We start from the raw sequence: 12,724 nt of genomic DNA, 5'->3' as shown, positions 1-12,724 counted from the left end.
GAATGGGGGAAAAAGAGCCAGCCCTGATGGCCTGGTGGTTCAAGTTTGGCGCTCTCACCGCTTCAGCGGCCAGCGTTTCCCGGTCATGGAACCACACCACCTATCTGTAAGTTGACATGCTGTGGTGGTGGCTCACATAGAAGAACTGGAAAGACTTACAACTAGATATACAACCGTGCACTGGGGCTTTAGGGAGGAAAAAAAACACAAAGAGGAAGATTGACAACATATGTTAGCTCAGGGCGAATCTTTCCCTGCAAAAAAGAAAAAAGGCGTGAGATGCCCCACTACAAATAGAGTTTAAAAAAAAATGGGGAAAAAGAAGCACAAACAAGCAGGGTAAAAGATCAGACAACAGAACACTACACTGCTTTGCAAATGGATAAACTACAGCCACATACGGAAAAAAATGCATTCATCACACAAACATAATATTGAGGGGAAAAAAGAAAAATCACACAAAAGGTGATCTATTTTTCTAACATTTCAAAACAGGCTATATAGGAAAGCATAAAACTACAAAGGATAGCTGGGAAATTATCACCAGGCAAGGATGAGACAGAAGATTTAGGAGTTCTTGGGGTATGTGTGTTCAAATTCTGGGTGGTAGCAACATGAGTGTTTGCTTTATTATGAGCCATTAAACTGCACACTTTTTTTAATGTTTCAAATGTGTGTTGCATTTCCAAAAAAAGAAGTTTAAAACAAAGTTACCCTAGCAGTGTGATTGCACTGCCCCCTAATCTAAACGTTCAACAGTGTTGATTTCTTCTTTCCTTCCACAGACCGTCATCCACGGGCTTGTTCTCATAGGCAGCTTCCTGATGTACTTTGCGGTATCCCTAGTATACAACGCCACCTGCCTCACCTGCAACAGCCCCACCAATCCTTACTGGGTGATGGAGCGCCAGCTCTCAGACCCCACTTTCTACCTCGTCTGCTTCCTCACACCGGCCGTCGCTCTTCTCCCGAGGTTTGAGCGTGGGAGCTGTTTTCTTCCCAGAACTACCAGTCTCCCCTTAATAAGCCATGTTCATAATCCCAGGGTCAAGAGTTTGACTCCTCCTGGGATCCTTGAGGCTATTGTTTCAAAGATAGGGTGCTAGGACAGAAAGAACAATGAACGAGGAGGCAAAAAAACATGGGCTCTTGTCCCAGGTCAGCCACAGAGTAGCGAAGTCCCCCAATCTGGTGTGGCCTCAGTTGTGACATCTATAAAATGGGAGTAATAATTCCTACCCTCCTGCCTTACAAAGGCAATGATTCCCTCCTTGTGTATAGAGAATCATTTTGGAAAGCTCTCTGGTCCTTTATTTATTAGCCCAGGAGTCTCACACTCAAATGCCTGCAACGACAGGTAAGCAACTACAGAAAACCAGGTAAAGGACAGACATTGACGTTGGGAGAAAGAACTTTCCAGCTTCACCCTATCATTGCCACCAGGAAAGATCAAGTCTAGCATTTCAGAGCTTCCGATTTTTCCTAGGAATTCAAATTTTTCATGAAATAGACAACTTTTTAATATTACTCAAATTTGTTAAAACACACACACACAATGTGTATTAGCCAAATAAATCGTTCATGCCCACGGACTATTTCTAACATTTCCAGCCATTTGCCTCTTCCAGAAAAACAACAATAATGCCTTGCATTTCCTTGGAGTTCAATCTTGACACATGCTCTCTTATCTAGCTACTCATTTTGCTTTTGCAAAGTCACCTAGAAGTTAGGCAGAGCTGTGCTTCTAGTCCCACTTGCTCAAGGGACAGCTCAAGTCCCAAGAGGGACCAGAATGTGTCCACATGCCCACCACAAATCACAGTGGAGCTGGGTTCTCCCAACTCAGAGGCCAGCATTCTGTTCTCCAGCCCATACTGTCTAGTCAGAGAAGTTGGGGAACTTGACAATCATGTACCCATAGGCAAGACTTAGCCCCTCTCCATCCTCAGGATCTCACCACCCTGAACATCGAGATTCAGCCACTTTATAAACTATACTCAACAGGCCATTGCAATATTGTGCAGAACTTCTTCTAATACAAAATCAGGCAGAGAGGCATCAGCAGGTTTTGCTTCCTTTAATAAGTTTGGCAGCTTGCTTACCCTAGTTTGGTCTCCATTTCTTTTTCCTAAGCCACCTCAGACCTTGACCTCTGAAGACACCAAGGTGACAAATACTATTGGAGTCAGTGAACCCCACAAACTTTGGTTGAGTTCTAAGCATGCACTGTGTCCACGGCCTCCGTGCTTGGCCCCTACTGGTCTCTGCAGCCTCATCTCTCCACTCCTTCCCTCAAACTTTGGGCTCCACGCGACCAAGCTTCTTGTACTTCCTTAAAGGCCCCATGCCCTCTCACCTCCCTGCCTTTGTTTACACTGTTCCTTCTGTTAGAAATGCCCTTCCCATTACCAAACCTCCTCCTGCTTTGACGTCGTTTCAGGCATGACCAATTCCAGAAGGCTTTCTCTTCTTCACCCACCTTCCTCAGGCTGTAACAGGTCCCTTCTTGCGTGTGTTCCCATCACTGGGGTGTATCTCTGTCACTGCCTTTATCCCATTTATTATAAATTGTCTGTTTATCTTAGTCTGACCATTAACTCCTGGAAAGAAGGTGTTCTCCTTATCATTGTACAACCAACACCTAGCACAGTTCCTGTCACATAGGCTGCACTCAGAGAGAAATGAGGAATGGATGCTAAAATAACAGAAGATGAATAAAACAGAATCCTTGCTGTCAAGGAGCCCGCAATCTAGCAGACGATTCAGACATAAGTTTGACCGTGTTATGGGTACTCTGTATTCACAGAGGGCCCTGAGAGTGAAGAGTAGGAAGCAATCAAAAAGAAGCACAAGCCTCAAAGGACCTATTTCCCACCCCACCCCTGGAAAGATGGACCCTGGGGAGACCATGAGGATTGCGCCCTCATTGGAAAAGGGCATCAAATACATGGATTAAATATTTTTGTCCACACTTTTGGGGTTGAACATGGTTTTGATCACCACTGACCAGGGTCTAAGCTCCTCTGTCCTGTTTCTTATCTGGGATATGGAAATAGGAAATTATGAGCCCCGTATTGTTTGTGTTACCCTTGGCTAGAAAACACACTTGAAGCCAAAGTCTCTCAACTTGATGAGAATCATTGAAAAGCACGAAAAGACTATTGACACTTTTCTTTGAAAAGATAAGCACTCAACATTACAGCTTGTTAAACAGATGAGGGACAAGTAAGGGAAAAGTTAGCAAATATTTACCTGCTAGTTACCATAGTGCATGAGTTAAATCTTTGCTTATTCTATATTATCATAAAGTTGAATTTCTGTTTACTAAGAAAGGCAAAGAGATTTCCTCTGATAGTGAAAGGATTATTTTAACAGTTCCAAGTACTGTTGAGTTGTAACCTTGGAACTATTAATGTTTTTTATGGAAATCTACATTATAGAATGTTTGCCATAGAAAACTGTATTTGTTCATGTAAAGTTGTAAGCTGTATTTATCATAATGGAGATTGACTTCACTCACCAAGCTTGTGATAATTAGCCCACTAACCTTGAACTCACTAATCTTGGTCTAATTAATTCAACCAGTATATAAAAACTGTACAGATTCTTTTAAACTAGGAACAAGTAAATTATTTTACAGATAAAAGAAAAGAACCTAACACAAACTTGAAACACAATGCAGCATCTTAATTAGCTACAGTGGAGGATAACAGTCCTTGGACACTTTCCCTCTGCTTTGGTAACCCACAGTCTCTTTGTTTTCCTCCTGGATCACCTTTGTTTCCGTTGCTGGCTCATGTCCTTCACATGGTGTATGTCAAACCTTGGTCGTAGTTTCTCCCATCTTCTAACTTTAACTCTCTCTGTAGATACAGCAACCACTATTGTGAAGTTAAATATTATTTTTAACAGATGAATCTCCAATACAAATTCCTGGCCCAGATCTCTCTTCTGAATTCCAGATACATCTTTCTTGCTACCTAGTCATCACTTCCCCTGGGCATGCTGACTCTGAGGAAAGTAGGAGACCGACAATTTAATTCATGATCCACCCTCTATCACCACTGCCATCCAAGAAACCTGGGTTTCTTCCCGAGTCCCTTTCATCAAATGTTACCCACTTAGGATCGAGGCAGACCCGGGGGAGTTATTCTTGATACTGCCCACCACCTTATGCCCATATCGAGCCTATCACCAAGACCTGACAGTTCTGTCTGCTACATATTTCTCAAATCCATCTGCTATTTCCATTTCTACAGCAACCACCATGGGTGGGTTATAATCCTTTCATCCTAAATTAGTTCAATAGTCTCCTATTGGGTTTTAACCTAATCCATTATCATTGTGTCAAAGTGTCATCATGTCATCTGTTTATAACCCTCCAAGGTCTTCCCAAGGCCTTTACAATAAAGCACCGAAACCAAAACGTGGCCCACAGTCCTTGCCTGCTCTGTCCCTTCCAAGCTCTTCTGTGTGCTATTTCCCCATTCTTGTCCTCACTATCCACACTTCAGCCATTGTGCTCCAGATTGGTTCTCACCCCCTCCCTGCCTGGCTACCTCCTATGCATCCCTCAGTCCTCAGCTGTAATGTTTCTTCCTCAAGGAAGGTCTCTCACACCAGATCAGGTCTTTGACCCTCATTGCTCCCTCTGCTTAGAACTCTGTTCATGGGCTACATGAGAGCTAGAAACCTGTCTGTCTTGTTCACAGCTTAATCCCTTGGGGCCTGGCCCATTGTAGGGACACAACAAGTATTTGTTGAATAAAGGGACAGAGAAGGAAAGGGATGGCTTGGGGGAAAAGTTTAAACTGAGAAAAATTCCAGTTTCCAGGCAATAAGTTTTTCCTGCAATACATACATGGCCACCTGTACTGCCTCCCTGGGTGAAATGAGAAAGAATAAGGAAAGCTTATCTCATTCCTTGGGATCTGCTACAGTCTTCAGAAAACCCTTACTCACTGTGAGGTCACCCTGAAGCTTTTAGACATAGTGAAAGGATGGGAGCCTCTCTGCTCACAATTCTTAAGAAATAAAAATTTTTAAATGATCATTTTTGGAAAAGATCTTAGATGTCTTCTGGACCAATAGAATTACTTGTTGAATAAAGAAACTGACACCCAGAAGGGAATATGAGTTGCCCATTATCACAAGATGGTGTATGCTTTCTCCATACATCACATAGTTTTATTTATTTATCTTCTCCTTCCCTTCCTAAACTTGGAATGGGGAAAAGATTCTAGGCACAGATAGAGATTCCCAATTCCAGAGTCCACTCGGCCACATGCAGCTTGTATGGGGAAAAGAACCCTGAGTTCCATCAGGGAGATCTATTTACTTCTTGAAAGACCTTTCATCACTTAGGGCCTCAGTTTCTTCACCTGGAAAATAGTGATAATACAGTGATGCTGTGAAGTCAGCGTGGCCCGTGGATTCAAGAAAAGAATATGTATTTAGAAACTACTTAAAAATTAAGTTCTGTGAAGGGTTGAACATTACATAGAAGTAAATTTGCCAAATTAGAATAGCCTATAAATAGAATGGACCGCCTTGTGTATGAGAGAGATGAGAAGAGCATCGGGATCCAGAGTGCTTGGTTCTGCCCACAGCTTGATCACTGTGTGGCTCTGGACAAATCACTGAATCTCTCGGTGCCTCGGTTTCCTCATCTGTACGCAGGAGGAAACAAAAGCACCATGTGTTGCATGGAATTGTTGAGACAATAGGATGAGTTAATAACACGTAAGGCACTTAGAATAGTCCTGGTACATAATAAATGTTAGCTATTATATTCTGTTGTTGTCGAACTCCCCAGCACCAGAGGTGCCCAGGCATAGATTTGATAACCATCAGTCAGTGCAGCAAAGAGGACCTCGCCCCGGGTGGGGAGTTGGAGTCTAAGGTCCCTTTCAAGTAGTCAACAAAACAGAATAAAGATAATTTCTGATTTATTTCCCACCAGGTACTTTTTCCTGTCTCTACAAGGGACTTATGGGAAGTCTCTGATCTCAAAAGCTCAGAAAATCGACAAACTCCCCATGGACAAAAGAGACCTGGAAATCCAGAGTTGGAGAAGCAGACAGAGGCCTGTGCCTGTCCCTGGAGAGGCTCAGCCCACTCACCATCCAGATCCACCTGTCCCAGAGCAGGGCTTCAGAGCCACCACCCCAAAGAGCTCAAGGCCTCCCAAGTGGAAGTACAAGGAGGACTGGGCGCTGCATGGGGAGAGATGCAGCAGAGACCACATGAGGGATGACCCATGTTCAGGGGACTCCTCAGCTAAACTCTCATCTGGGGAGCACCTTCTTTTGGGGCCTGGTAAGACGATGGCTTCCGGAGCCTACGCAAGTGGACATACTGATGCCTACCGGCCCTCGAGCAGGGGCAGCCATCGCCGATCCCAGAGTTCACTGACCATGTGAGAGGCCTACAGAACTACGTACAAACTCAGAGGAGGTCACCCAACCACTGGCCTAATTAACCCATTTCCTCTTCATGGAGGAAGGAATGTGCCAGTCTTACTCTTTTTCCCCACCAGGCTTTACTTCCTTAGAGGAAGTGCTGGCCTTAAGGGGTTTGACAAAAAAGGACTGGAAACCAATAGACCTCTAGTTTTCTCCTGCTGCTAAGTAGCACGTCTTGCAAACAACCGAGTTTTTATAAGAAAGCTATGTTTCTATTGCAATGAGTTTTCAAATTTTTTAGCCCAGGAACACTCTTCTGACCCTCTAGCTAGGTACAGCCTACAACCCAATGCAAGCGGACCATAAGTTTCCAAGATTCCAAGAAGTATATCAACTCAGGCAATATCTCAGGATATGAAAGTTTCTGCGCTTGTTGAACCATCACCTCACTCCTTGGTGCCAAGAGTTACAGTTTCAGAAGAGACCCATGCACACAAGTGCTTCATCTTGAGTGTGTCACAGTGATGGCTATGTCAAGATTAACATCCCTTCCATTCTCAGAGAGTTGGATCTGCTTTTTGTCTCTAAGCCAAAGAAGACCACATCTAAAAACTAAAACTAAATTTGAACTCAGTGCCACAGACAGTACTGAGGGTTGTGCGGCCACAGCTAGTGTAAGAGGCAGAAAGAACACAAGCGTGCTAAAGAGAACAGGTGCACCAGAAACCCCATGATTTACCACAAATCCCATAGTCTGAGAGGACTTAGGCAGCATTCTTTTGTTAAAGCTATTTATTTTATTTATTTTTAAATAGAAGTCCCCATCCTCATTCAGCTCTCAGGCTAAGAAAACTCTAAGATCAGGAGGTCTTTGCACATCTGCACCCAGAATAGACCCACATGATAGAGCAACTCTGAGCCCAAACAATGACATCTTAAAGAGTAGGGCCAATGTGAGACCCTATTCATTAAGCTTATCCCAGAATATCACCATCTGGAAGACACTGGCACATGCTTCAGTTAAATTAGGGAGAGTCAGAGGAAGTCTTACTTCACAGGGAAAAGAAGGAGTATATAGACTTCTTATCCCTAGAGGTCATAAATAACAAAAATATAGAAGAGCTTAAAACAGTGTTGAAAGGAAACAATGGATGATAGAATTCTAATAGGCTGTCAAGAGAAGCTAGGTCTACCATAGGCAAGGATAGCCTGTCCCTAGTCTTTTAAGATAAGTCAGGGAGAGTTATTGAACCCTCCCCTCCTTAGGGTGGTGCTTATATATCAGGCAAAATCCCTACTGGGGATGGATGCAACAAGTGTGATAAGTCTTTGAGCCTAAGAGTCATAGCCACCCCATGAGTTGACTTATCACTTGAGTGACTTCTCAGCAAAGATGCCCAAAAAGATCACAACAATCAATTGGCAAATGGCAGACTGAGCCGGGCCTTTGACCATCCTGCTGACAAACCTGAACTGAAGGGGCCATTCGGTGCATCTTACTGGAGTCAATACACTGGATCAGTTTCACTGACTCTGCCACATCATGATGCCAACACTGGCCACCTGGTGGGTATTGAGGGGAATCCTACATGAGGTTTGCTGAGGGAGGAGTGGGTAACGCATCAGGCAAAGTAGTAACGGTATGAATTGTCCCAAATGAGGAGATTGAGCCAAAATTTGGATCTCGGGGTCCTCCCTTTCCCTATACAATTCCTGCCCACTCTGGAAAGCTAGATGACACAGGAAAGACATTTCAGGAAAGAACAGAGTAGTGGGAAGAACACTGGCCTCAGAAGATCTGGGTTTGAGTCTTTGCTCTGCCTCTGTACTCTCCAGGAGCCAGGAACCTTGAAGCAGGATGCCATGCCTGCAAATTAGGTTAGAACTGCCCTACCTCCCGGGCTTGGCATAAGGATCACGTCAAAATACACAGGGGATGTGAAAACCCTTTGAAAGCTCCAACACCCTTGATAATAACAGGGATTTTTATTTCAGAGCTAAGAGGAAACAAGGTGTTAGGGAAGTTAAGAAAATACCTGACCCCCTACACCTAAATGCCGAACCATAACCAACATTCTGATGCTGCTTGCTTTCTTGCATGACCAACCATCCCAGTTTGCCTGGGATTTTCCCAGTTTTAGCACTGAAAGTCCCACATCCTAGGAAACTCCTCAGTCCTAGGACAACTGTTCACCTACTCTTTCTCCTCTTTGTAAACCAAACCAACTGTGACTGTCCAATGTGCCATCTTAGGGAAAGGTTAAAACAACTATTTCCCTATAACATAATGCTAGTGATTGTACTTAAAACATTTTTATACTTTTATGACCTTTTACTGATTGACTGGAAATGTGTTGTCCTTTATTAGAAAAAAATAAATATGGTTTTCCATAGTTGCCTGCAGTTCTGAGTACTCTCTCTTCCTTCCATCCTTCTTTGCATTCACATCCACTCATCCATTCGTTTATCTAGCCAAGAGACAGGCATCTAAGCCCGTACCAGATGCCTGGTGATGTGCTAGAGGCTGTGAAGAACTCAATCCCTGTCTTAAAGAAGCTCATAGCCTTATTGGACACAGTATCAGGAACACATTTGATCCAACATAAGAGTATGACACAAACCAAAACAGCTGGAAGTATTAGAAGCAGCACCCCCAGTCCCCGCTCTCGGAAACTCCAACCTAGCTACTCCACTGTTCCTGGAAGCCTAATGCCAACCTCAAACTCATATTGATTAGGTGCCTCTTTTCATGCACTCATGCAACAAATACCAAGTGAGTGCCTGCTGTACACAGCACTGTGGTAGGCAGCAAGGATAAGAGAAGGAACAAAAGCAGACCCAGCTCCCACCCTCAGGGATTTACAGTCTAGAAGGGGAGACAGACAATATTCAAGGAAGTCAATAAATGTGATAATGACACACAATGAAAGGAAGCTAGAATGGAGATGAAGGGGGGTGGGGAGGGTTCCCAGTGTACTAGAGAAGGGCTCTCCAAGGAGGAGATGTTTCAGCTGAGACCTTAACCATGAAAACAAGACTGCAGGGAAGGGCCATTCCAAGCAGAGAATTAAAGATGAAAGCCCTGAAAAATGTTGGTATAGTCAAAAAAAAAGAAAGGCACTCAGTGTGACTAGAATGCAATAAGCAAGAGGAATTGCCCCATGATGATATTTCTAGAAACAACTGTACTAGCTTGCTGTGTGCTAGACCCTGGTCTAAGTGCACATCATCATGTAAACCTCACAGCAACCCTACAAGGAGGTACTGTTATTCTCTCCTGTTTCAGTTAGTTAGCTTCTGCCACATAACAAACCACTCCCTAAAAGTAGTGAATTAACACAATTGTTCACGTGCTCACAATGCTGTGAGTGGGCAACTTGGGCTGGGATGGCTGGGATCTCCCTCCACATGGTCTCTAATCCTCAAGGACATCAGCTGGCCTTGTCACATGGTAGCATGTTCTGAGAGTGCAAAGTCTCTTGAGACCCAGCTCACAACTGACACATCATCAGTGCCATCCCATTCTATCAGTCAAAGCAAGTCACAGGCCAGCCCAGTTTCAAGGGGCTGGGAAAATATACTCCTTTAATAAGAGGAGCTCAAAGAAATTTGAGGCCATTTGCAATCTACCACATCCCATTTACAAAATGAGAAAGTGAGGCAGAGAATAGTTACATAAACATGGCACAGTCACGTAATTAACAAGTGGGGAGGCAGCGTCCTAATCCAGAGGAGTCTGAAACCAGAGCCTATACCCTTGGTCACAGAGCTATACAACTGTGAGATGGGGCTGGAGGGGCAGGTGGGCACCAATGACAGCAAGTCTTATCTTCTCAACATTCTGAGAAGCAAGGTAGTGCAGTGCTTAGTGAGCCAGAATTCCATCCCAACTCTGTCACCAACTGGCAACATGACCTGGAGAAAGACCATACCATGCTCAGCCAAGTTGCTTACCCAGACAAAAGCTTAGGGAAGGAAGCTCCTAACACCTAAGGGGAACCAGATCTCATGCCTGCACTGCCCTAAAATATCTCCCCCTGAGCTGATCACCCAGCCAGAACATTCTGTTATGCACAGAGAGGCCCCCAGGAGAAATCAATCACTGGAGCGAATTCTCCCAGGTAACCAGAGAACAGACCTCCGTGGGAGTCTGGGACCCAGGTAGGACTCCACTGATTGATAAAGATGGTGGGGACCATGAGCCGGGCAGTACCCTGAGCAGGCAGGCCTTTTGTGGGCACTACAAGAGGAGTGCTGCCAGCCAAAACTTCAAGACCCGCAATGAGGATTCGGCATTTTCAGACAGGAGCTAAGACCAGGAGCCTTTCTGTTCACAGGCGTTCTGGTGCCACCCAGCATCCGTGGAGGAGCTGCTGCACCTGAGGGTTCTTCCTGCAGCCAGAGCAGGGAAAACAGGGCGGAGGGGGACCCAAGCCAGAGTTGGGAGGCCAGATTTCAAGACCAGCTCTGCCAGCAGTTTCTGCTGTGACTCTGGACAAATCCTTTCACCAGGTTTCAACCTCAAACTGAGGTTTGAGGTGAGAGTTGGACTTGTTCTAACATTCTGTGATTATAAAAGCTATTTGCAGAGGCCAGTTACATTGTAGATACAACCCTGGTTCATTCAAGGCCTAGTGATTTACTATTTGTGCAGTTGTTTGATTCTCTATCACACGCGCACACACACACACACACACGCTCACATGGTAGAAGATTCTATGAGGAACAGACACTGAGATCTTGTTCTCTGCTGTGTTCCCAGAGCTTGGCACATGGCAGCACTCAACAATGTTATAACTGTTGCTGAAGAAAATCGTCGATGGGGGCTGGTCTCAGAGGGAGTCTACAAAGGCAGGAGGGCAGCACCCTATCTGGGAAGATAATGGACCCCTTAAGCCTTTTTGAGGCCCCAGGTTGCATTTTTCAGATCAGTAGATATTAAGGAGCTGCAAATACCTAAAGAGGGCCCAGGCAGCCACCATTTCCTGCTGTCAGGAGGAAGCTAGAGCTAGGAGGCCTCTTCCCCTCACACAGGCAGTGATAGGCTCCCTCCAGGTGCTAAAATGTGGGGAAAGAGGAGCTTTAATCTCCTATTCTCTCCATCAACACCTCCACACTCCCATAAACATAGCTGCTTACTATGTAAATAAGGCACCAAGAAGAGTCTCCAGTACCCCTTCCATGCATACTAATGCCCCTGGGCCCCTCCTCTGCCGATGTTTAGACTGCCATCATCTCTCCCCTGACTCTCGGTCAACAAGAGAGGGCAGCCACTCACAGGTCAGGCCTGGGGAGAGGTAAACCCAGGCACCTTAGGGACCGAGACACTTGGCAGGCAGCAGCGTCTTCAAAGCCTGTCCATAAACCCCAGTTCAGCAAAGCGAGGCTAGCTGACAGACACTTGACTGAAGTTGGACGAAAATGTTTTTTCTTCAGTGTCATGAGCCCTTCTCACCCCAGGTAACCTATGTTCCCACAAGATGAGGTGAAAGATATTCCTGCAGATGACAAAACTCAAGTCAGAGATAAGTGGACAAACCCAGGATCACCCAGTAACTTAGAATTAGTGCTGAGACTGGAATCGGTGTCTCCTGACACCCCTCCACAGGGCTCTTCAACAATCCCATCTGCCAGAGATTAGCTGGCAATCCTTTCCAGGACTGCTTGGATATTTAAAAATAAGATTAACCCAAAAGGGTAAAATAAAAAATATCAGGCCACATGGCAGGTGAGTCAGGGTGGATCTGTTTGACTATGGAATCCTTCCAGAAATTACGTTTGCAAAAGGGCCGCCTAAGAGTGAAGGTTGGGGCTATACCAGTAAGAAATCACCTCGAGAGTTCTTTTCTCCTGTCTGCAGAGGTGGAAGCGAATTCTGAAGTCCCACCAACTGCTGCTTCTGAGCCTCTAATCCTGCCTTGAAAACAACCCACCTTTTTCTCCACAAAAAAAAAAATATCTGTAAGGATTTGTCCCTTTTACTGGATACAAATGACAGAGGTGCGAAAGGAAGCACGTATTTGATCTCCCCATTTAAAACAGACTGGTACGCCGGACAATGAGAGTTCTCTTTCATGAGGAGAGTACAGGAATCCTGGACAGCTTTACCTCTGGCTGGGCTAGTTCTAGCCACACCCTCCTCTTTTTAAAAAGCAAGGAACCAGAGAGAGGATGCAAGGCCCAGAGAGGGCATGTGAACTTGCCGTCAATTGCCCCATGTGCCTGTCCCCAGTGGCCAGAGGAGAGTGATTTACATCCATGTTGAAAATGGAACTTCTGGGGTACACTCATTAGGTGCTTTTACCAAATGGGCCCATTGT

The 12,724-nt window shown here is 45.0% G+C and overlaps 1 protein-coding gene across 5 annotated transcripts in view; it reads left to right on the top strand.

Moving 5' to 3' along the window:
* ATP10B (ATPase phospholipid transporting 10B (putative)) overlaps nt 1-8,807 on the top strand; it is a 305,435-nt gene extending 296,628 nt beyond the window's left edge. For all 5 annotated transcript variants that reach the window (XM_058545355.1, XM_058545345.1, XM_058545378.1 and 2 more), the window contains 2 exons: nt 786-973; nt 5,963-8,807. In XM_058545355.1, the coding sequence (XP_058401338.1) occupies nt 786-973; nt 5,963-6,422 (648 nt within the window). In that variant the 3' untranslated portion in view covers nt 6,423-8,807. The remainder of the gene's footprint in view (nt 1-785; nt 974-5,962) is intronic.
* The last annotated feature ends 3,917 nt before the right edge of the window (nt 8,808-12,724 follow it).

Source organism: Diceros bicornis, chromosome 1 (genome assembly GCF_020826845.1).
Source record: "Diceros bicornis minor isolate mBicDic1 chromosome 1, mDicBic1.mat.cur, whole genome shotgun sequence".
NCBI classification, from domain to species: Eukaryota; Metazoa; Chordata; class Mammalia; order Perissodactyla; family Rhinocerotidae; genus Diceros; species Diceros bicornis.
The sequence above is the reverse complement of the archived record's forward strand: the minus strand, read 5'-3'. Positions and strand labels throughout refer to the sequence as shown.